Source organism: Erpetoichthys calabaricus, chromosome 4, assembly GCF_900747795.2.
Source record: "Erpetoichthys calabaricus chromosome 4, fErpCal1.3, whole genome shotgun sequence".
Lineage (NCBI taxonomy): Eukaryota > Metazoa > Chordata > Cladistia > Polypteriformes > Polypteridae > Erpetoichthys > Erpetoichthys calabaricus.
Window position 1 is genome coordinate 113072568 of NC_041397.2, and position 25391 is coordinate 113097958.

At 36.0% G+C, this 25391-nt stretch overlaps 2 protein-coding genes across 2 annotated transcripts in view; both read right to left on the bottom strand.

The window, feature by feature from the left end:
- LOC127527542 (5-hydroxytryptamine receptor 2A-like) overlaps nucleotides 1–3523 on the bottom strand; it is a 70827-nt gene extending 67304 nt beyond the window's left edge. Inside the window, exon 1 of the mRNA XM_051926612.1 lies at nucleotides 3382–3523. Coding sequence (XP_051782572.1) covers nucleotides 3382–3523 — 142 coding nt within the window. The remainder of the gene's footprint in view (nucleotides 1–3381) is intronic.
- Nucleotides 3524–10881: 7358 nt separating this feature from the next.
- The window catches only part of LOC114651127 (5-hydroxytryptamine receptor 2A-like), a 203734-nt gene continuing 189224 nt past the window's right edge, over nucleotides 10882–25391 (bottom strand). The window contains exons 3-4 of the mRNA XM_051926613.1: nucleotides 12922–13122; nucleotides 10882–10922 (exon numbers count right to left, since the gene is read on the bottom strand). Of these exons, the coding sequence (XP_051782573.1) occupies nucleotides 10882–10922; nucleotides 12922–13122 (242 nt within the window). The remainder of the gene's footprint in view (nucleotides 10923–12921; nucleotides 13123–25391) is intronic.

Sequence of the window (25391 nt, forward strand, 5' to 3'; positions counted from 1 at the left end):
TTTATCTTGTGTCTTTGAATTCTAATGTTTGCTTTGCACATGCAGTGTAATAGTTTTTATGTCACAGACACTAAAAATGCATTAAATAATTATAATAAACATAAAATAAATTCATTGTTCTTTTGCACTCATATAACCTATGTCAGTAAGGCAGGGTAATTGGCAACTCTAAATTGGCCTGAGTAAGTGAACGTAAGTGTATGCATGAGTGTGCCCCGTGATACACTGACACCCCATCCGGGGTTTGTTCCCATCTTGAGTCCGGTGCTGAATGGACACTCCACTAGGTAACTGGTTAGAAACGGCAAAAATGGATGGGTGATTGATTATCTACAAACTACAAAGTGCACAGAGATTTTGAATTTTTTGTAAAGGAACAGATTTTTGCAATAACACAACATTATTTAAGCAACAAAACATCTCATGTCAAAGTTGCTTAAATAAAGAATAATATTTTTGTTTTGAGTACAGTAGAAAAGAAAGTGACTGTCAAGAGTTTATTTATAAATCATATATATAAACATACGCAGTATATATAATTAGATTTAAAGATAAATTAGACTACAGTTACATAACTGCATTTCTCCTTCTCTAAATGTATACATGGTATACTAAAAATAGTCCAACACTAGCTATACTTAGACAAAGCAAAATAACTGAATAACTGAGAAATTCTTTCAGAAACTTTATTTTTCCCTAGTTCTGACAGTGTTCCAGCATGATTCATACGGAGCTGTTCTTCATTATCCTTTAATACTGTCACTTTATACTGAATGACCTTCTCTGTGGTTTTCCTGATAGCTCAATCCATCTAATGCAACAAATGCTTTTTCAAGTTGCAGAATATGGATGGCTTAACAGATTGTATTGAAATACCATTTTTACACAATAAAATCATCCTAAATTAAAAGAAAGTTTTCATTAGTATTACCTGATTTTTTGTCCAGGATTAAGTTCTTTTTAAGTTATTATCTCTATAGTGGTTAATGGATGAGAAAGGAAACCACCAATTAATTCTCATAAATGTTTAGAACAATGATTCAAACACTGGTAACATTCAGGTAACATTTCTCTTCTTTATTTCATTCAACCTTAAGTATCAATGAGAACTGTAGCATTAGTCGATGCTAGTTTACAAACACATTCAAGCCACAAATTCGAGCCTTAGAAATAAGAAGGACTCTACCCCACAGAACTGATCTAAACAGAAGTTGCTTCAGGATGAAGAACCTTATAAATTCAAGCCCTATGGCTCAAGGATTACCTTACCTTATGCTGGACAGAAAAGTCACACATGGAGAACAGTCTGTTTTAGTGCACTCAGTCCAATAAGGATGTACACAAGTAGAGTGTTGAGATCCACACAACAAAAATACAATGTCCAACCTGGAGCTTCTCAGATTTTCAGATTTTGAATTTTTCATATTCCTTTCAATTACAGCAGAGGTTCACACAATTTTTTTAAGACAAGGTCACCCAAAAATGTAGCTTGTGTTCATGGTCCACCATTAATATAAATCCAATACTGTGAAGCTGGGTATGATCTTGAATTTTACTTTCTGCTAACAGCAGTCACCCTGCATGATTTTGTATAATAACTGACCTATTATTCAAAGCACATATTTAACTATGGCAGACAAACATTTGATCAAATATCAAGTGATATCTCTAGGCCGGGGTTCTCAATTCTTTTTCTTGGCATCCTAATTTCAGGAATTAAAATGTATTGGGAATTTTCACAAGAGATTATTCATATTTTTTGTGTGGGTCTGTGCTTTTTAAATTTTTGATGTAGATGACAAATGCTTTTTTAAAGAATTATGTTTAATGCAAACAGAGTACTGTGATTTCATATGGAACAAAAAAAGAGTAAAGATAAAGGCTACTGAAGATTGGCAACTCTGAAGCAAAAGGTTTTACTGTTGATTATTAATAATGAACATCAAAATATAATGTTAGATACATTCATTTTATGAATTCATTTACTAGTAAGTGTTAACATTTGCCTTTCTTCCTTGTTGTATAATCTTCTGCACTAGTCTGCCAATTTCTAAAACCGTTTTGAAAATGATGATAGAACAAACAAGTTTACCCAATCTAAAAATATTTTAACTTTGGCATACCTGACCTGTGACAGCGACAAAGATAGACAGACGTTTTGCAGACTGCATGTGTTGAGGCGAGAAAGACAACACTCACTTGTTACAATGCTTTTTAACACAAAATCTGCTGGTTTTGGCACGTCGTTCCCATGCCCAAAATGGATAAGTTCGAAGAGGTAGGGAACATGAGTGAGTAGTTACCTCAGACCCCAGAGCCACAAATTGGCAGGGGCAGTGGACACGGAATAGGAGAATGAGATTGGACAAGCAGGACAGAGGTGGAGATTTTCTCCAGGATCACTATTGAACAGAGTGCTAGAACTAAGACATAGCCACTCCCTCCTGCATGAGGCATTTCGAACACAATTTTCAAAATTGGAATTGTTTCCCTGGAACTGCCATGGTCTCTGCAAGCATGGCCTGTTTAAAAACTATTGCCTTAAAGTACTTTTATATATTATATATACAGTACATAAATGGGAAACGTAGAGTACCCTCCTGGTATCTCTCCACACCTTGCTAATGGCAAGACATATAAAAATAAACATATGTTTATTTTATCTTTAAAGACACAAATCACAAAGGAACTAGTGGGCAATATCGTTTTCAGAGTTGAATATTTCACATTTGATTCAACTGCATACCAAACAAGAAAAAGAAAGGACCAAAATTTAGTATCTTTTTTCTGACTCTCCTTTATGCACTATGAAAACCCATGAAAATAATTTTAGCAAATCCAAACATTTACTGTATGATAATGCAGAAAATTAGACATAGCGTAAATATTCTTTTTGCCCTCCATATATAGGCAGCAAATTGGTGCAGTTTCAAGAGCTGCAGTGTCACTTCTCTTAGTGATCGACATTTAAGTCCAAGTACTGTTTATATGGGGTTTTTTAGTATTTTTTTAAATTCTAGTGGCAATAACGACCCTGATGAAAATGGTGTATTCTTAACATTCTATATTCTTATTTGATGAAATAAATACAAAAAGAATGAATGAAAAAATAAAAAACAAAACCCTTTTCTGTGCTGCCCTTTTTACCAGTAAATACTGTAAAAAATAGTTATGAGATTTCTCATGTAAGGAAGACAAAAGAGGTAAAGTTGTTAAACTCACTAATCCAGACGCATGTAAGAATTTCACTATAATCTGTGTAAATTTCACTAATGACACAATGACATATGAAATCCGAGGTGTATGTTCTGATTAGAACAGTATAATGACATGTTTATGTCACATTCATTTAACAAAGTATGTTTTAACTAGCCATATTACCTGTTGAAGGCAGGTAATAGAATGAATCAAAAAAATATTTGCTATCTCTTGGCCTTTGTGTATCTTCCTCATGTTTCTGAACTTGTCTTGACTGGTGCTTCCTCTGTCGTTTATGTTCCCGTAAAGTGCACTTCTCAGACATTTTGAAGTGCCTTGCACACCTTCTCTCTCCTTTTATACTTCCTGTCTTAGAAAGCGACTCCCAGCGTTCCTCCTATGCCATTACTCCTCCTCATGTGTCTTACACTGCCATTTCCTCTTTGAATTGAGTCACAAAAGCCAAATTTACCAATCAGACTGCTCGAAGGGACTGGACACACACACACACATACAGTATATTTTCAAAAGTATTAGGATGCCTACCTTTACACACACATGAACTTTAATGACATTCCATTCCTAATACATAGGCTTTAATATGGAGTTGGCCAACCCTTTGCAGCTATAACAGCTTCAACTCTTCTGGGAAGGCTTTTCACAAGGTTTAGGAGTGTGTTTATGGGAATTTTTGACCATTCTTCCAAAAGAGCATTTGTGAGGTCAGGCACTGATGTTGGACGAGAACATCTGGCTCGTAGTCTCTGTTCTAATTCATCCCAAAGATGTTCTGTTGGGTTGAGGTCAGGGCTCTCTGCAGGCCAGTCAAGTTCCTCCACACCAAACTCGCTCATCCATTTCTTTATAGACCTTGCTTTATGCACTGGTGCGCAGTCATGTTGGAAAAGGAAGGGGCCATTCCCAAACTGTTTCCACAAAGTTGGGGAGCATGAAATTGTCCAAAATGGCTTTGTATGCTGAAGCATTAAGAGTTTCTTTCACTGCAACTAAGGGGCCAAGCCCAACCCCTGAAAAACAACTCCACACCATAATCTCCCCTCCACCAAACTTTACACTTGGCACAATGCAGTCAGGCAAGTACTGTTCTCCTGGAAACCCCCAAACTCAGACCCATCCATCAGATTACCAGACAGAGAAGTGTGATTCGTCACTCCAGAGAACACGTCTCTACCTCTCTAGGGTCCAGTGGTGGTGTGCTTTACACCTCTGCATCCGACACTTTGCATTGCACTTGGTGATGTAAGGCTTGGATGCAGCTGCTCGGCCATAGAAACCCATTCCATGAAGCTCTGTACACATTGTTCTTGAGCTTTTGGAGCTATTGACTCTGCAGAAAGTTACCGACTTCTGCACACTGGGCACCTCAGAATGCGTTGTCCCCGCTCTGTGATTTTACATGGCCTACCACTTCGTGACTGAGTTGCTGTTGTTCCCAACTGCTTCCACTTTGTTATAATACCGCTAACAGTTGACTGTGGAATATTTACAGTAGTAACGAGGAAATTTCACAAATTGACTTATTGCACAAATGGCATCCTATCATGGTACCACACTTGAATTCATTGAGCTGCTGAGAGCGACCCATTCTTTCACAAATGTTTGTAGATGCAGTCTGCATGTCCAGGTTCCTGATTTTATACACCTGTGGCCATGGAAGTGATTGGAACACCTGAATTCAATGGTTTGGAGTTGGGGAGGGTCCCAAAACTTTTGGCAATATAGTGTGCATATCTTAGAACTTTATTATGTAGTAAATAGTGTTTCAAGATATCAAAAGACTTTGTGTAGATATTTTTGCAATATTTAAGGACATTCTTTCATTTACAATATGTAGATCTTCAGATAAATAAATCTTTTTCAGTTAGAATTTCTAAATCCTTGTAAATACATCCAAAAATATTTTTCTGTCACATATCCGTCTATTATCGTGTCATGTCAGTTCACTTGCAAGTCTTGAAAGGTACAGTTCTCAAATGTATAAAATATTTCTTTTATAGAAAGTCCTCAAATAATTTTAAAGATGTATCTATTTTTCAGGCATCTAAAAATAACCTTCTTCTGTACTGCTTTCCATTTTCACCTGAAATCCTATCTATTTAAAGCTATTATAAAATGAAAAAGAGAAATTGAAATGGACTGGCAGTAATTTGTAGTCTTCATAAAATGAGTTACTGCTATTTTACCATTTTACCAGTTCGTTTTAAAGATATTTGTAGATGATCACTTGATGTGTTGTGCAAGGGGATTTCAAAAATGAAAACAGATCAGACTATTCATCTACTCATTTGATAAGAATTTCCTTACGGGCCACTATGTGTTTTAATCAAATGTGCATTATTCAAAAATACCTGTATGTATGTTGAAATACAAAATTAATAAACAGAAACACTAATAAACTTGACCGGTCCACTTAAACTGCATATATTGGCTTCAGTTTTTAATTTAGCTTTGGTAAAATACCATTTTCATCTTAAACAGATAACAAGCTAATTGAACACATTTCCTAGGTTTATCAAGGCACACTTGCTAAAGTAGATGGCAGGAGGAATGTATAGATGATATTAAAACTGAGGTAATGGCATAATAAAAATGAATACTAGGTAAAAATATTTTTTATATTGTGAACATGTTTTGCGCCTTTCACCTCATATATTAATGAAATTATACAGCAATTAAGATTCATGCTTTTGACCTCTGCTTCTGAAACATCAAAACTTTCCCACCTGTGTCAAGGATTGTGAAACTGGCAAAGGGTATAAGCTAGGGACAATCACTGTCAGCAAAAGAGCCTGTTAATGTAAGCAGTACCCCAGGAGCACTTCAGCAGGGAAAAAGGTCTTAGAATGTGGGAAAAAGCTGAAAAGATTCCAATAGGATGCAAGAGGGTTGGCAGAAGAGGCCAGGTGATCCAGCATACATCAACGATACTTGATTCTCAAATGTAAATACAGTGAGGCACTGGAAGGCCAACAACAGCAGAAGGTGGCTGCAGATCACATGTTAGATAAATGTAGACCTGATTTAACAGTTACCCAGAGCCCAGGAGTGTAGGGACATCAAGCGTTGCAAGAGGAGGTCCAGCCTGGTATGTTTGTAGCCAAATATAGCTATCCTGTGTAACAAGGTGCTATATAAGCGCCCAACCCGACACAGATTCACACTGGAGGCACATATAAAATGAAAGGACTTTTATTTTCTTCACCTGTGGGGCACGTCTTCCCTGTAATCCCCACAGGCACAACACAGTCCCAAAAGCACCAAGTAAACCACACACTTCTTCTCCTGCACCACCACTCCTCCCAGGCAACCTCATCCTCCTCCACCCGACTCTGGCTGCTGAGTGGTGGTTGCTGGCTCCTTTAATTGGGCACTCGGAAGTGCTCCAGTTGCTTGACTGCCGACATCCGGCTTCACTTCTGGGTGTGGCAAATATGCTTTCTAGACGGGATCAGGAGTCCCAGCTGCAGCGCTCCCTGGCAGTGCCTACGGAACCCAACAGGGCTGCACAAAACTCCAACCCCCATGAAGCCCTGGGGGAGTCCGAGGCACCGCTGCAACCCAGGGAGGCTGCCATCTAGCGTCCAGGGGGAGATACTGGGTTTCCCATCCTTGCTCCCCCGGAAGATATGCTGCAGGGGCATCCCGGCCAGGCATGGGCCCCGGCAACCTGCCACACCCTTTTGGAAGCCAGTCCCAGCCTTTTCCTTATTGAAGCTACAGTCAGTATTATTGCTGGGCAAAGGGATGAGAAAAGGCCAGTGCTGTACTCTACTTATATGTGTGTGTGTGTGTGTGTGTGTGTATTTGTGGGTGTGTGTGTGTGAAAGAGAGAGAGAGAGAGAGACAAAGAGATAAGAGGAAAGAAGATCAATTAATATTTTGGAGACCTTTTGTAGAGAAATAAACCACACTATTGAATAGATAGAATACAAAACTATTATTATGGAAGGGCAAGAAAAGAAGAAAATTCATTTGCTTAGGCTTTCTTACTTTGTGTATCAAGTTCAAATTCAATTTCAATTTTATTGTCATGTGTACAGAGTACATAGTGTACACAGTACAGTATAATGAAATTCAGGAAATATACATTCACTGCATTTAACTTACAATATTTATTGCAATATATGTATTTATAACTGACTGTACGGTAATCTTATGACATGTGGATAGAAACTCTCCTAAATCCACTGGTGTGTTTGCCAAACGACCATTACTATTCACAAAACAGCAGAAGTGAGAAAAGCAACTGTATAGAATGACTGAGGTCTCTGCAGTCATTTGATAAATTATGATTCCGTTTGTGGAGAAACATCAAGAGGATAATAATAATAATAATAATAATAATAATTCTTTACATTATAATAGCACTTTTCTCACTACTCAAAGTGTTCTCTACGCAAGGAAGACCTGGGAAGCAAACCTACAATCTCCTTACTGCAAAGCAGCAGCGCTACCAATCAGGCCACCTTGACTCTTCAAAAAAATATATGAAGCATGAAACAACATGATTAAAAAAGTCACCAATAGTTATCACTTCTAAGGAAATTTTATCATATACATCAAATGCTTTTAAGAAATAATGTAAATGTTAAATTCCATCCATGAACGCCAGGGTACATTATTAAAAGGTAATGAATGGATGTAATGAGGGTGGCATAGAGGACACAGAACACATCCCTTCTGGGCAGCAAATAATTTTTACTGAAAGCCAGGATATTTAAATAGTGTCACAGGGCAAATGAAAATATCTTTGTAACTGTGGATATAAAATCCTCTTATAGATGGAATTGAAAGGATATAAGAAGGGTAAAAGATTGTTTTCCACTCACTAAACAAATGATTCATAGAATGGCCCTGTCACCATCTATGTGAAGTTTACATACTCTCTCAATGTCCAGCGTGTTTTTGTCCAGCTACTACGGTGTCCTTACTTATCCCAAACATGTTTGCAGAGTTAGACTCTGGACCTCCTTTGACCTGCTTTGTATTAAGCGGTTTTAGTAATAGATGGATACAAATAAAAAAGACAAATATATATATATATATATATATATATATATATATATATATATATATATATATATATATATATATATATATATATATACTGTATATGTTTGAATTTGTCTTTAACATTTCTGAGTTCATTTCATGTTTTTAAGCAATTGTTGCTTTTTTGTGTCAAAGATTTAAGGGGTTTGCTTATCTCTGATTAAGACACCCAGCACCTTCACCTACAGTACGGGTGTCACCTTCAGATCCCAGAGGGCCACGGGAACTGCAGGTTTTCTTTCCAGCTACTTTCTTTATTAGTAACTAGTTACAGCTGCTAAAGGAACAAACATCTTTTGCGTTACTTTGACTGATTTGCTTTTTAAAATTCAAAATTCTTAATGGTTTCTTTTTTTCCATAACCAGCCATCAAAGAATAATGAAACACAAACTGAGTCAACAGATAATCAGCTAACTCACAGGTCTGAAACTCAGTTTTTGGGGGGCCACTGTGTTAGCACCAACCTATTTCTGAATTAGAAGTCAATTCTTGCTGCTATTGAAGTACATTATTTAATTCTATTGCTTGTTAGCGCTCTCATTCTGCTACATTAGAAATTTGTAAATTTGAGGGGTTTTTTTAAGTGCAACATCAAAATGTTTTGTAGAGCACAGCAGATCAATATTTCTTAGACCTTCACTTTTATCTTTTCAAGCATTTTATTGAAAAAGATATTGCGTGATGGACACATGGGTGCAAATGAGATCCTCTTAGCTGTTCATCTATGGGGTCACTTCATTATTTACCTCATTTTTGTGCGGCTGCCAATTAAGAGAAAAAGAAACAATTAAATAAGAATTTTAAAAAAGCAAGGTAATTAAAATTAAGGTAAATTAAATTAGTACCATTAGTATAATTGTTTACCAATAAAGAATACGGCCATAAAAAAACCTGTACCCACTATGGCCCTTAACACCAAAAGAAGCCTTTGTTAAGATCTTCTTTAATAAGAGTTAATGAGTTATAGAATTAATAGATGCATTTTTGCATTACCTAAACTAAAGTGTTACTGATAAAGTTTAAGTATCGCTTTATTGGGTAGTGTTATCCCAATTTTGGAATAATATTAGATATTGATGTGGCTGGATGCAGACACTTTGATGCAGAGGTGACCAATATACTGTAGGCAGAGAGGCGTATACCATTCAATAAAAGCTGTGGTGATGGTTGGTTGTGCTAGTATTTCCAGTAACTTTTTATGATCTTTGCATTTCCATGCGTAACTGTGTTAACTGCAAAGCCTTGAACTTGCCAGAATCAAGTTTTATGTTACCTTTTGTAATCATATATACAATGTTGAATGGGAAAGATTTAAGCATTTGGGATTTGAGTATGACTTAGCACTATAGACTAATGAAGCTGGAGTGCTTTTTATTCATGGCATATAAACTTAGTCAAAAGTGATACATGCTGCTGAGCTACATAAAATTTAGCAACTGTTGAACACACAGAGTTACAAAAAACATCAATTCTACTATGTTTAACTCGGTAGCAAAGCTGTTTTTACTGATGTAAATGTATGTTGTGATTATACAGTATAATTAAATATGGATGTATAATACGAGGGGAGACCCAAAAATAATCGGAATTTTGTTGTTGTTAGGTTGGTACTTGTAGTACGTGGTTGGGCCGCTAGGGCGATCTAGTTACACTCCTCACAAGTCAGTCTGCCAAGTGCCATCAGTCTGGAAGGTTGTGCTGGTGTTCAGTGAATTTTTTTGTAAAAGTAGGTTGTGCAACAGTGTGAGAAGGAAACGCCCTGATTTGTGGGAGTCAGGCGATTGGTTCTTTCATCATGACAACGCTCCATCTCACACTGCTCTCAGCATTCGCCAACCCTGAACCACCCACCCTACTCACCGGATTTAGCTCCGTGTGATTTCTTTTTGTTCCCTCGGATGAAAAAAGACTTGAAAGGAAAGCGTTTTGCTGACGTCGAAGAGGTAAAACAAGAAACAACCAGAGCATTAATGGGCATTACTTCAGACGAATTTAAAAAATGTTTCGAACAATGGAACAAACGGTTAGATAAGTGTATTTCCGCCAATGGAGAGTACTTTGAAGGAGACTAATTGTAGTTTGTACAGAAAATTAAATTAAACACGTTTTAAAAATATTTCCGGTTATTTTTGGGTCCCCCCTCGTATATAACTAGGGAGTCCAGAATTTTTTACTTACACAAACAGCTGAAATTAAAAATTGTTAATGTATGCTGAGTGCTATGAAAAGACAACTGGAACCTAGGGGGAAGAAGCCATGTTTCCTCAGGATACTAGAGAACAAGTGACTTGCCAGTTGCCACGACATCTAGACCCTCAAAGTTTCCCTGCCTAGAGAGAAAGGGCAGATGGCAGAAAAGGTCTTGACGAGGTAATGAAAGAAAATCACAGTTATTTAACAGGCCAAGGTCAAAACCAAAATTCAAAAAATGCCAAGCAACCAAAGACCAATATGTACACTAAAAATCAATGCATCAAACACACAAAAGTCCTTACTTCCTGAAATAATTTTGAGAAAAACTAATGCATAGCAAAGCTTGCTATTTGAGTACAGAAACTGGAACGATGGAGCCACCACCTTATACATTATTGGCATGATGATGTTACACGTCACACTTCTGCTATCAATGAACCATGCAAAATGGCAGGACCTGCAATCAGTAACAATAAACAAAATGGAGGTGAAAAAATGCATATAGAAATGTTCAAAATTAATAACTGTTAAATCACAGGCAATCCAACCCACCAAAAAACAGGGATTGAGAACCCATTAAGGCAGGTCAATAGTGACAGTAGTGATCATTTTGTTTTCTGCCTGCTTTGTTACTTTGTGTTCTCCCTGTGTTTATCCCTTCCTTGTGGTTATTTTGGATGATAAAGGCACTGTTTTGTATGTACGTAGCCTCCCTGAACCTGTTCTGCCACACGGTACACTTCTATCCCTATCCATATCCCTATCCCTAGTCTATTCATTCTAATTTTACATTATTTAGTTTGGTTTATATGTATTCATATGTGTAATTAGCTTCTCATGCTCAGCTTTAATGCCAATATGTAAAAACACATACTGACTATTTTGTCACACGACATTTATGCTGCACGCCCATTCAGTGGCTCAAAAGAACTGGTGGGTGGCAAAACAAAGTACAGTCATACTTGAAAGATCACTGTAAATAGCATATTATACACATCAAACCAATAATAACAGAAAAAAGAACTACACCACCTCATAGGATACAAACAACTAACCAGATAAATTGCATATTTAAACCAGTCAGCAGTTTTTGTGGTAGCTTTACTGGTAGCTGCTTTTTTTAAAATAAAAAAAACAAATTAAATCTGTCTCATAATGTGTCTTATCCAGAAGTGCTGGATTAGACATTTTTGTGTAAGAACTGTAGTTTTTTACTTGAAGTGATCTTTCACATGATATATACGAAACTAAACTAAGTTACCTAGTATCCAGGGCTCAGTCTCTGGCTTTAGTTTTGTTTATTGTTATATAATTGTTTTCTTTTTCTTGGTAAATTGCTGTTATTTCTGTTCATGAAGTTGTGCTACTTTTTTCTTTTACTATTTACTTGTCATTACCTTCATTTTTATTAATTATTTCTAGTGATAAGTAAAACAGGTGAAGGAAAATGAGTTTCACATGCAATTTCACAATTGCAAAATGTGAAAGTTACTGAAAAGATGTTTTATGGGAATTTTAAAGATTTTGTTGCAGTGGAAAGCAAGTAATATTGCTCCCTAAGTGTTTGGCAAAACAGTGTAACCTGTTCTGGACTTGTAAATTGCTCAAAAAAAGATTCTAGCCAAAAATAAGAAGGAAAATAAAATAGATGTGGTATATGATTAAATTAAGTGAACAGATGTACCTACTGTAGCTAGGTACTGCATACAAGAATAAACCCAGTGAAATCTCTGCATAAGTTACTGAGAAATTATTCACATCTAAAATATGGGACAAATAATTATTTTAAAAATAAGCCTGGCTCTCTAAACTGGGGTTGATATAACTAATATGGAACATCTGGTCACCTCATTCATAATCCCAGTATATTACAGTGAAATAACTCTATTTGTTAATCAACTCAAAATGTCAGGCCAATTTCATCCACACTGCATTTTAGATAAGATGAACTCTCCTGTCAGTGAGATATAATTTTCTGGCTATTTTCCATCCTTTACTTTCTCACAACATAATTTACTGTTGTGTTTACTGAATTGCCTGTACTTATTGTATTTTGTATGCAATATTGTCCTGTTCTTTAGAGTTTTCTTACTGTGAATGTTTTGTTAATACCTTAATACAGTGGTCACTACATCAGACGACATTAAGACTGAATAATTGCTATCTGGTATATACCACTGCCATAATTCATATTAATGTATGCATTATATTTAAGAAATATTTTAAAACTTTTTTTCTGTTTAAAGTTTGTCCATTTACATAAGTTAAATTTAGTAATAATTTACAGTATTCAACATGTTTTAAAAATTTCACAATGCAAGAGAGCCAGTGGCAACATTAATTAAGTACATCATGTCATATCAACATATAATATCTCAAAGAAGCATTATTCATATCTTTACCAAGAAACCTTCCCAAGTAAAATAAATAAATAACGCTAGAACAGTGATTCTTACCAACAGATATAGTCCAAACAGCAACTATTTTCATGAAGGCTTTCGTTCTTGAATTAAAGCGACTGTGATGAATGGGATTTCTTATGGCTATGTATCGATCCAAGGAGATAGCACAGAGATGCATGATGGAGGACGTTGAAAACAGTACATCCAAGTAAATCCAGATTGAGCACAGCTCAGAAGGCAGGGGCCAAACATATCCTGCAAAATATGAAGGCATTTACAATGTGTTTTATAATGCATTCCCATTTTGTAATTGCAAAATATTGTACTGAGACATCAGCAGATATGCTTTACAATTAGATTGCTCTTCTGATTAAATGCATTTCTTAAACAGTGTTTTGTTATCTTACAGTTACACTTGTTATCTTTGCTAACGATAAGATGAAAGTGACATATATCAAATCCCTATTGACAAGCAGGGTATTAGCATGGGTGACTGAAATGTGGGAAAGGGGATGATTATGCTGCAGTAATTTTATGGATTTTTCATTTGAATTCCCGTCCATTTTTCAAACAATATTCTAATTTCAGTTACTTTACATTAATTATATATTACTCGATTGCTGAATACTCTAATCAAATTTACAGTCTTTCATAAGAATGTGAGCGGCAACGAGCAAGCTCTGATAACTTTCTTTTGTATTGGATTCTCAGAGTAAGCTAAGAATGAACTAGCCTGTCGCAGTTCAGGTTCTGACTTAGAAACTGTCTTTCTGAAATGGATAAAAAATTACATATTTTGTTCATGAAATACAAGAAGAGAAGGGTAGAATTACTAAAACACTGGCCAGTTTTAGTGATGTAGCTCATCAATACTATTTACTTAATTTTTCCAAACTGACAGAAAACCCAGACTTGAAAATGTTTTAATTAAGATGTGGTACCCACCGACTACTCTGTAACACAAACAGTTTAGAAGAAGAAAATGAAAAATATTCTATTCTCTGGAATGTCATTGCTGGTAAAATATGAGGCTTTGCCCCTATTGTGGTATAAATTGTAAGTGAAGTGACTTGAACTGTTAAAATGAAAGCAAAAATATTTAATTTGGAGGTGGAGCAGTGCTACCTCAAAACATAAAGTTACAGTTACTACTGTCTATAATACTGACACAGGTCACACAATCTTTCCCTGCTAGAGACTTTATTTACTATGTGGTTTTACAGTTTTATTGTTTTTTTTTCCCTATAGCCAACAAAATGTACACAAGCATGATATCTGGGTGTTTTGTCTCTTCTTCCTGATGGCTATTAAGAGATATAATGGCAATAAGTTTGACACTGGGGCCAAATTAAAAGAAAGGAACAAAACTGCTGATTCCTCCACAACTGGACATCATGGAAAGGCTACTTAATTTCCTAGAGTCATGTTATGTCTCTCAACAAAGCATTATATAAATACCTCATACCTGATTAATGTACAGTGGCTCATGGCATGTAGCAGAGTCACAAACAGAGTTGAAAGGCCTCCAAAATAAGTCCCAAAAACAGGCCAGTACCTTCACTTTTTAGCCCAGATGAGGCTCACTGAAAGAAAGCCAGTGCCCAACTGCTACCTGACAGGTTTTGGGCTTAGCAGACCAATAAATGTGGGGAACTGGATGTACAAGTTCAAAATACTAGAAAATATGTGAAAATGCCCTACTGTTATAACTGATGTAGTTTTTTTTTTAATTTGTCATGCCTTTTCTTGGGAGTTTTTGGATATGTTTGCAGCAAAACTTGTTTTTAACTCAAGAAATTTGAATTTGGCATTCATTTTTCTTTACCTACCTTACTGAGAATTTTCCAACTTATATGAGTTTTGGAAAATAAAAATAATGTTTCATGTACGATTTTTTTGCATAATACTCTTCTCAGTTCTCTGAATTATTTTAGGTTTAACAGTTTTTGAATTTTGTTTTAATGTCATAGCTTGCTAAAAGATCAGTTTGTCCTTTTGGTAATGACCAATGCATATATTTTATGACCACATTTCATCTCCTGATACTATAATTACAATTGAGTCAGAACACCCACAAAGGACAACCTAACCATAAACCTCTGGTTTATTTGGACATTTCAAAACATGGTATTTCTATAAATTGAAAATGTATTTAAATAATATCAAAAGAAAAGTACATAATTCTGATCAATGGCAAAAGGGATATACCTAAAAAAACTATTCAAAGTAAACATGTCCCAATACACTATCCAATAGCAAATACAAGAAACAAAGCAAGAAAAAAATTCTAAAACCAGAAAAATCAATTCTTAAAATAACTCCAAACAACTTTCAGTGAGCCCTTACAGATAGCTGTTCACTTACCTTAATAAACAACAAGAAGATCCCAGCAACAAGGATGTCAAAGTGGTCCTGCCTCCTATGGCTCCACCTTAAATGTGCTCTAGTCAGGGAAATAAATCTGGCTAAAACACAGCAGCAGGTAGGGGAGCCAGACAAAAAAACAGCCCACTCTCTTACACGCACATTTACTGACTCAGAGACCATTTCAGGTCTGCAGTTACCTGTATCTGTTTCTACGTAAAATGTATGTGCTAACAAAACAAACAGACCACATAAGCAAGAAGGAGATTTCTGTGAAAAGTCTGTTTTTTGGTCAAATATTTTTCAAGGATGGTAGGATAATTTGAAAACTGCTGTGATATTAACTAATTTTCTGTGATTAGCCTGTTCAGTTTATCTATAAATTTCATAGTCAAGGATGATTCATGTTCTACTTACACTCATATCTGGTAGGTGCTTTAAAAAGAAAACCACATGGTAACAGAAATGCATTGTTTAACCTGATTAGCTAGAATGGCAGTACTATACAGTAAATTCAGCTAGTATTTTTTTATTCAATTACTGTTCCAGAGAAAACACCTGCAAGTTCCCAGTGGAACCACTTTAAAAATAAAATGTTTTAGCATATAACCTTTAATAAAATTTCTTTGTTGTACCTAATGACTAACTTGGCAATTTGTAAGAAACAAAGAAACGTGAATCAGTCATGTATTCGTTTTCTATGCTCTGCTGCTTTTATCAGAATTGTTGGAGCTAAAGAGGTATGATTTTTTTGTGAAATCTTTTCTTTATTTTCAACTTCTAGGACATTAAATGTAATTATTAAGATTGACTGAAAAATAAAAATAGCATACTAGTTATTCTATATATTGTACTTATTTCTTCAGTATTTTTGTGAATAATATCCATATGTTTGTGAATATGTAACTGGCATCTATTACAAATGCACTAATACTTTGATCTTAGAATGGCCAAAGGGATCGGAAAAGGCAAATAAACAAAGATACCAAACATCTGGAAAATATTTCCTAACAACTCCCTGTTCTACAAAATTCTTGTCAGTCTTCACAGTAGTTGCTTTTACTAGAAGAGAGCTGTGGAAATATATGAATCATAGATTTATAACTGCTGTTCTATTCTCACAGTAAAACACACACACATTAAGTTTCACTATATCTTAATTGTAATCATCTGAAACCATAACCATACTTGGTATAACACACTTCAGGTTGTATCTATAAAATGTAAACTGTCATAAAATACTGGATATGCCTGCATTTAGTCAGCATTGCAGTGGTTTTAAAAACAAAACAAAACTTGATTTTCATTTGACATTTCTTTTAATCAGTGAGTGCTTGGACAGATGATGGCTATATTCTAATATGTGAAAGGTAGCCAAAATAAAAAGTCTGCATGGATTCTATTTTCATGTGCGTGAACTGTGAGCTGAAAATATTCTGGATATCAGACTTTTCATTTTTCTGTGCACACTGGCATTTGCCATGTGTGCTGGGGTCCACAGTTTTCGTGCGTACAAATACACATACAGATTAAAGGGAACACTAATGTTCACAGATTTCATTCTTCACTGGTTTACTTTTTAAATAATTTTCTACATCTGGAAGCTCAAAATGTAGTGTTTTTACAAGTATTCATTAACATTTTTTCACTATATTATAATTAAAAGAAAGACATTGGAATTCCTACTTGCATGTTCAACCATGCAACAAGTCACTGCTTTCCGGTGCCATAATAAACAAGAATGTATTAAATTACAAAACTAGTTGTTGATGTATTCTGGTTTCATCCTACACTGTAAAGACATACAGTACCTGTTGCCAGCTGTAGGAAAAGTAAGTATCTAATAATTTTAAATATCAGGACTTACTGTATGCAGCTTAAGTACAATCTGTCAGGCGAAATGAATAGAAAAGTAAAATATGTGACCATTTCAATGACCCATTATGTTAAGTATAATATAGAGCATATAATGACAGGTGCCAAACAGGCAAAAATATTGAATGATGAAATGTATAGTGTTAGATTTGATGTATATGGAAGTAACATTCAAATATTCAAATTAAAATTTTACATTTGTAAGGTTAAATTCAACATACTGTACATGGAGTATATTAAATGTCGAAAAGGAACTTTAAATACATAAAGTCAATATTGAATGTATAAAATCAAGTTTGACATATTAAGCTGAATTTTAAATTTTAAACTTTGACTTTATACACTCACACTTAAACACCATATTTTTAAAAATGTTTAATTTTAGCCTCTTTGCCATTTCATAATATATCCATATTTAAACCCAGTCTTCTGGGGCTGTAAGAAAAGCACGATATATAAAACCCAAAACTGATTAATCATCATTTTTATTCTGAATGTAACACCATAAAAATAGAATGTGAAACATCAAATACTGTAAAATTTCAAAATAATAACATAATTTGAATAAATTATAAATTCTGAAAGATGAAAAGTACTATGAAATGTTCCTATTCTACATAAGCCCTTCTGGGTATTTGAAGCCCATATGGCCGTGACAGATGGCTAACATAACAGACTAAAACAGTGCAAGGATAAGCTCTGGTATTGCTACGTATGGGCTGCTCCTCATTGACAGTGCAACAGGGGCTGATAGTTGTGCCTATTTGTCTTTGTATCCAAGAAGAAGCCAACCCCATCTATCAATGCACATCTGCAGTCTTACCCAGAGGCATGCCTCAAACACACACATATACACACACACTCACCAGCTATTTTGTTTGGTGCCCCTTTCAGGTACCAGATTGGACCCCCTTTTACCTTCAGAACTGCCATAATTCTTCATGGCACAGATTCAACAATGTGCTGGAAACATTCCTCAGGAATTTTCGTTCATATTGACATAATTGTATCACGCAGTTGCTGCAGATTTGTCGGCTGCACATCCATGAAGTGAATGTCAAAGATGTTCTATTGGATCTGGTGACTGTGGAGGCCATTTGAGTACAGTGAACTCAATGTTATGTTCAATAATCCAGTTTGAGATGATTTGAGCTTTGTGAGATGGTACGTTATCCTGCTGGAAGTAGCCATCAGATGATGGGTACAAAAATATGGACATGGTCAGCAACAATACTCAGCTATGCTGTGGCATTTAAATGATCCTCAGTTGGTACTAAGGGGCCCAGAGTGTACCAAGAAAATATCCCCTACATCATTACACCACCACCACCAGCCTGAACCATTGAGTTCACTACAGGATGGATTCATGCTTTCATGATGTTGACGCCAAATTCTGACCCTACCATCTAAATGTTACAGCATAAATCGAGACTCATCAGACCAGGCAATGTTTTTCCAATCTTCATTAGTCACATTTTCAGTTGCCTGTTCTCAACTGACTGGAGTGGCACCCAGTGTGATCTCCTGCTGCTGTAGCCCATCTGCTTTAAGGTTCAATGTGTTATGCTCTTCTTCATACCACGGTTGTAACGTGTGGTTATTTGAGTTACTGTTGCCTTTTTATTAGCTTGAACCAGTCTGGCTATTGTCCTTGGACCACTGGCATTAACAAGGCTTTTTTGCCCAGTGAACTGCTGCTCACTGGATATTTTCCCTTTTTCTGACCATTCTCTGTAAACCCCAGAGATGGTTATGCGTGAAAATCCCAGTAGATCAGCAGTTTCTGAAATACTCAGACCAGCCTGTACATGCATGTACCAACAACCATGCAACATTCAAAATCACTTAAATCACCTTTCTTCCCCATTCTGATGCTCAGTTTGTACTTCAGCAGGTGGTCTTAACATGCCTAAATGCATTGAGTTGCTGGCATGTGATTGACTGATTAGATAATGGTGTTAACACTCAGTTGAAGAGGTGTACCTAATATAGTTGCCGGTGAGTGTGTGTATATATATATATATATATATATATATATATATATATATATATATATATATATATATATATTGTTGCAGGTGGCTGGGGAAGAGACCCAGCTGGGATGCCCTGGAGGACGAGAGGAGGGCTTACGCCTCCCCCAGACTACATGGGGGTGACCGCTCTGGGGACCACGGGTACAGAGCTTTGAAGCTCAACCCAACCCTGTAGGGGCCCGTGGTCACCGCCAGGGGGTGCCCCAATGCCTTGGGAGCCCTGGACCTCAGCACTTCCGCCACACCTGGAAGTGCTGGGGGGAAGAGGATCAGGGACACCTGGAGTGCTTCTGGGTGCAGAGCCAGTACTTCTGCCACACTGGGGAGTGCCGGCGGAAACTCATCGGAAGACACGTAGAGCACATCCGGGTGTGAATAAAAAGGGCTGCCTCCCTCCATTCAGGGGCTTGAATCGGGTGGAAGGACAAGGTCTGGGAGGAGGCAAGGAGGCGGCCTGAAGAAGTGAGGTATTTGTATTGAGGGCCTGGACTTGTGGGGACTTTAGGGGTTTGTGTGCACTTGTAAATATAGATTGTCATAATAAATGTGTGTTGGGTGATTTGAAAGTGTCCGCCTGTCTGTGTCCGGGTCATCTTCCACAATATTATATATATATATATATACATATATATATATATATATATATATATATATATATATATATATATATATATATATATATATATATGGTTGAAATAGTTTTACTGTCAAATAAATGCAAAGAGTATGCGACACGTGTTTCACCCTCATTCTGGGCTCATCAGGCGTACACACTCCACTGCACTCATATATATATATATATATATATATATATATATATACTATATACTGTATAGACTTTGCTAAAGAACATCTAAAAAAGCCAGCACAGTTCTGGAAAAGCATTCTTTGGACAGATGAAACCTAGATCAACCTCTACCAGAATATTGGCAAGAAAAAAGTATGGAGAAGGCGTGGAACAGCTCATTATCCAAAGCATACCACATCATCTGTAAAACACGGTGGAGGCAGGGTGATGGTTTGGTCGTGCATGGGACACTAGTGTTTATTGATGATGTGACACAGGACAGAAGCAGCCGAATGAATTCTGAGGTGTTCAGAGACATACTGTCTGCTCAAATCCAGCTAAATGCAGTCAAATTGATTGTGCATTGTTTCGTGATACAGATGGACAATGACCCAAAACATACAACCAAAGCAACACAGGAGTTTATTAAAGCAAAGAAGTGGAAAATTCTTGAATGGCCAAGTCAGTCACCTGATCTTAACCCAATTGAGCATGCATTTCACTTGTTGAAGACTAAACTTCAGACAGAAAGGCCCACAAACAAACAGCAACTGAAAGCCGCTGCGGTAAAGGCCTGGCAGAGCATTAAAAAGGAGGAAACCCAGCATCTGGTGATGTCCATGAGTTCAAGACTTCAGGCTGTCATTGCCAGCAAAGGGTTTTCCACCAAGTATTAGAAATGAACATTTTATTTCCAGTTATTTAATTTGTCCAATTACTTTTGAGCCCCTGAAATGAAGGGATTGTATTAAAAAAATGCTTTAGTTGCCTCACATTTTTATGCAATCGTTTTGTTCAACCCACTGAATTAAAGCTGAAAGTCTGCACTTCAACTGCATCTGAGTTGTTTCATTTAAAATTCATTGTGGTACTGTACAGAACCAAAATTAGAAAAAAATTGTCTCTGTCCAAATATTTATGGACCTAATTGTATATATAAATATATATATATTCATTTATACCCATTAATTATGAAAACACAGCACAAAAAAAACTGCTTTTTAAATGACTTCCACAAAAATATCTGATCAAAAGGCTTTCTCCACTTTATCTTATATTAATAAATTTGGGTTTTTTTGACAAGATTACTCAAACAAAATTAATTTAAAAAACACAACGTTTGTCATGTCATTTAAGGCAAAGCACAGAAAAATGAAATTATTCCTATGCTACAGACTCTCAGAGTTACATACAGTAATTTATTTTAAAGGAAGTCATCCATTCATTTCAGTGGAAAAGAATGTGCACGTGGGTTAAGGTGGTCTGAGTAATTTCATTTCCACTTCTTTTGGAAGCTTCATGCTGCTTGAATTAATTTGAAAGGTGTGTATATCTACATAAATCATATATATTTATAATATAAATTGAGACAACTTTTAAAGAGCTTAAAGAAGAAAAATAACCAATAGGATTCCATTGCACTAATCTCCTTATTAACCAACTAAACATTCTATTTTTTAAATAGTTCAAAATTTCTAAACAATAATGAATAAAATCAAAGGTAATACTGCCTATTCTCAATAAACAATTTTGGTTTACCAGATGTAAGGTGGAAAGCATAAAAATGTGAACCAAGTCAAGGTCCCACTTTTTTCAAAGAAGACATTCAACAAAATAGCTGCATCTCTTTAGGTGAGTTTATGCTTATAACAGTAGCACATTGTTGCTCTTTACAAGTTCACCAATAAAAGTATTTGAAGTACTATTAGAGAATTCTTTGCACAAAAATAGGTAAATGCATATACAGTAATTATGTAAAAGATCCTTGAGTCTGTTGCACTACATTGTTAGACAGTCATGAACTTTTTGTGATGTGAAATGCTCTAGAAATGAGAGGTGGTCTTTACTACCAAAGTGTAAGGTGTTCTTCATCAATAGATGCTCTTGTAATGAGTAACACAGGTATTTGGTGACTAACGTAGTTCATATCTGGCTAGGTAATGGCAATATACTGTATGTTGTGCACTGACAGTTAGATCTAGGCATTTGAATGTAACTGAAAATCTGATATTGGCTCCAAGGTCATTTCTTTTCAGGCTGCAGAAATTGTGTTGTTGAAACTTTTGATGCTGCTTTTCATGTTAGTGGCGCAAAAACAGTTCCAGCATCAGCTATTCTTAATTCTGTAAAGTTACCAAATAGCAGCGTAGGCATCTAAAAGTAGAAGACCATCTTCTAAGCTTTTTGGCCAGGAGATTAAGATATGTTTGGATATCTTCTTAGGAATACCCATTGGTTCAGGTGAGAAAATGTGATAAAACTACTTGCTAAGACTATGTCAAGAATGCTTGCCTTAGAATGAATGTATATCAATTATATTAATATTCAGGAAAGCTGATAAATCACCTCCCACTGTCAAAGCATCAGGTGCTGGTCATATAAATAGCTTTAGTCAATCTATGATCATCTTGCACATTAACACATTCTGTGTGTATTTGTACCTGTTAACAGCAAAGAACATTTTTTGTCTCACTTTATATGAATTAGCTCTTCTACTTAAAGTCTTCTCCAAGATATAACTTATAAAAATAACATGATCAAATGTTGAAAAATGAAAAGAAGCATAAAGTGTTACTGTATGTATCATGTTGGCCTGACCTAATAAGAAAATATAAGATGGTGACTCTCAGAACCTTGTCTTCTGATTCTGTTGTGACTGTGGGTCTGCCAGACCTTTTCCTGTCCATTTTCGCTAGTTTCCAAGTTCTTTTTGAATATGGAGGTAGTAATACTCACCAACACCTTGGCTTTCTTTAAATTTTCTCTAAAGGAAAGAGCAACACATTTTAGGGTTATAAAGGTTTGTTTTTCTTACTTTGTTAATTGCCTTTTTTCCTAAAATTATGATAGCAATATGCAGTGCAATATTTTCCAAAAATACTGTACATCTTTATGGGGTTGGTAAGTAACAAAAACTTACAAACAAAAAGAGACTTGCTTTTTTCTACCACTGTTTAGCTGTGTTTGAAGCTGTTGTGCTGTGAGGGCCTATCACACAAGCTGGTGACCCTCAGAAACTTGTCTTCTGATTGGGCTGTGACTTTGGGTCTTCCATATTTCTACCTATCAGAATTTCTTTTAGTTTTCAATTGCCTTTGGATTGTGTAGGACACCGTACTCATTGACACTGATTTTTTTGGCAATTTTTCCAAATGAATGGCCTACACTTCTAAGGGTAATAATGCTCTGTCTCATTTCATTTGTTAATTGCCATATTCTTGCCATTATCAGTGTAATATTGTCCAAATAGTACTTCAGAGGGAGTAGTAACACTGTCTTTTCCAAATCTGCTTTAAGACAGGCAGAGAGTTTTAAAGTAATCAACAGAGGTTGAGACACCTGTGCAAATTGTTTGCAACAACTTGCAAAGCTTGACTTACTTTTATTGCAGCAGAACATCTGTAGGCTATTAGTTATCTCCTGAATGAGGTCCATTTGTGATATTCTTATATTTCTTTTTTTCACATTTTTGCTAACCTAAACTATAAATGTAAACCTTTGATAGTTTACTGCTTACCTTTTCACAATTTTAGGACATTTGGCACACTCTGAAAAAAAAAAAAGGAAAAATTTGAGTTGTTCTAAAACTTTTGACTAGTAGTGTAGGAACCAGCCTGATCGAACAAGGAGTAAAAAAACAAAGGAAAACAACAAATATATGGAGTTACTCTTTTTGATTCGACAGGCTGGTGTCATAGTTATCATTGGGGTGGCCTCCTTATGCTTCTGCATTGTGCTTTTGCACCAAATATGCATTTACCTCCTATATTTCTCTCTCTCTCTCATAATTGCTTCTCTTCCTTCTACCAATTGATCTCTTGCCAGCTGTAATGTTCCCCACATCAAGCTTAACAAGCCACAGGTTGTGAGATGGCTTTAAAACCAATTGGATCAATTCTAGTCATTATGAAAGGCCTTCCATCTGTTCCTGGGGCATATCACTGAGCATTATTACCCTTAAAGATTTGTGACTACTTTTAGAGTTTGAGGAAAAGCCGGCTTCAAATAGGATCCCTTCTGGAACCATGCACCCTGTATTGGTCATGAGGTCTTCCACCACTGATGTTTGGTAGCTGGGTGTCCTCTTGTCTACATCCAGAGGGCTATATTCACCTGCCTACAGTGGTATCTTCTCTCCAGTGTTCTACATTCTTCTAACCCACATTGTTCTTTTCTTTATTTTTTCTTGGTGTTCTTGTTTCTGGCCCATCTGGGTCACCTAGTGCCCTCTGTCAGTAACCTTTCTTCTGCATTGAGAGTACCAAATACTTTATCTCTACCAACTCTTGTTTACCTAGGACTCCACTGGATTCACCCCTTGCCTATTACCACACTTCAGTGTCTACAGTCCCAGTCCTAGCCAGGCTTCCTCTTACACAGATAATCCCAGCTTCTTTTATTATTGTGCATAAACCATCCATCCATCAAGATCAAGTCTCTTCAATGAATGTTTCCTGCTAGTGTAGTCTCTACAGTAAATCTATGTTGAATTAATTGCTCTGTTTGACCAAGACTCACTTAACTTTTTTTTTGGCCAGAAAAACTGAGTGGCATTTGGTATTAAGGAAGATTTTAGTAAATGAATGAATGGTAAAAGTGCTTAGACCACGGGGTCAGTTTTCCGTCAAGCTACTGTATATAAAAGTTTTTTTTAGACGATTCAAATGTAATACCTACTTGCTTTCCCAAGAGAACATCAAGGAAACTATCAGATGTGGGGCAGGCAATGAAGTTCCTGTTTCTCATGACTCACAATAATACTGTTGGGATCTGTCAGTGTTAGAGAGTTGCCTTGTGCCATCTCATTTCTTTTTTTAGCATATCAAATTTTTATTTTTATCAATTTTCCTGTTTTCTGTGCATTTCAGCACTCAAGGCATCATCATCAGGAAGTACTGTTGATACTCACAGGAAAACATTGCTGTTAAATTGCGTGTGAGCTGCAATACCTTCTAGTCTGAGCTTTGCCACAGCCTTAGCCAGATTTTGTAGACATTATTTCTTGATTTTTAACTTTTGTTCTCCTTTCGGTTTTAGGTATTCATTACTGAAATCAGGTTAAGGATTTAAGAAAATACATTTTGTTTTGTTTTGCTGTATTTAAAATATCAACTTTTTCCATGTTTTAACAAGAAAAATCAAATTTGAACAAGAATTGGTAATGAAGCAATCACTTAGCATCTGCATATCCTGCAAATTAACCAGTAGATACACTCTGTTTAAAAATTGACGAAGCACAACTTTTAAACAGCAGTAAATTAGATACATAATGAATGTGAAGAAGAGTACAGAAATGCAATGCCAATATTTTACCAGTTTTCATTTTCTAAGTCTGAAAACACAAAAAAAGCCAAAATGCACACTTTGTAGCAATGCCTTATCTAACTGGCAACCATACCAAGCATACATCTGCCAAAATTAAGCATCTTTTTTAAGACAAGTTACACGTAAACTTATCCAAA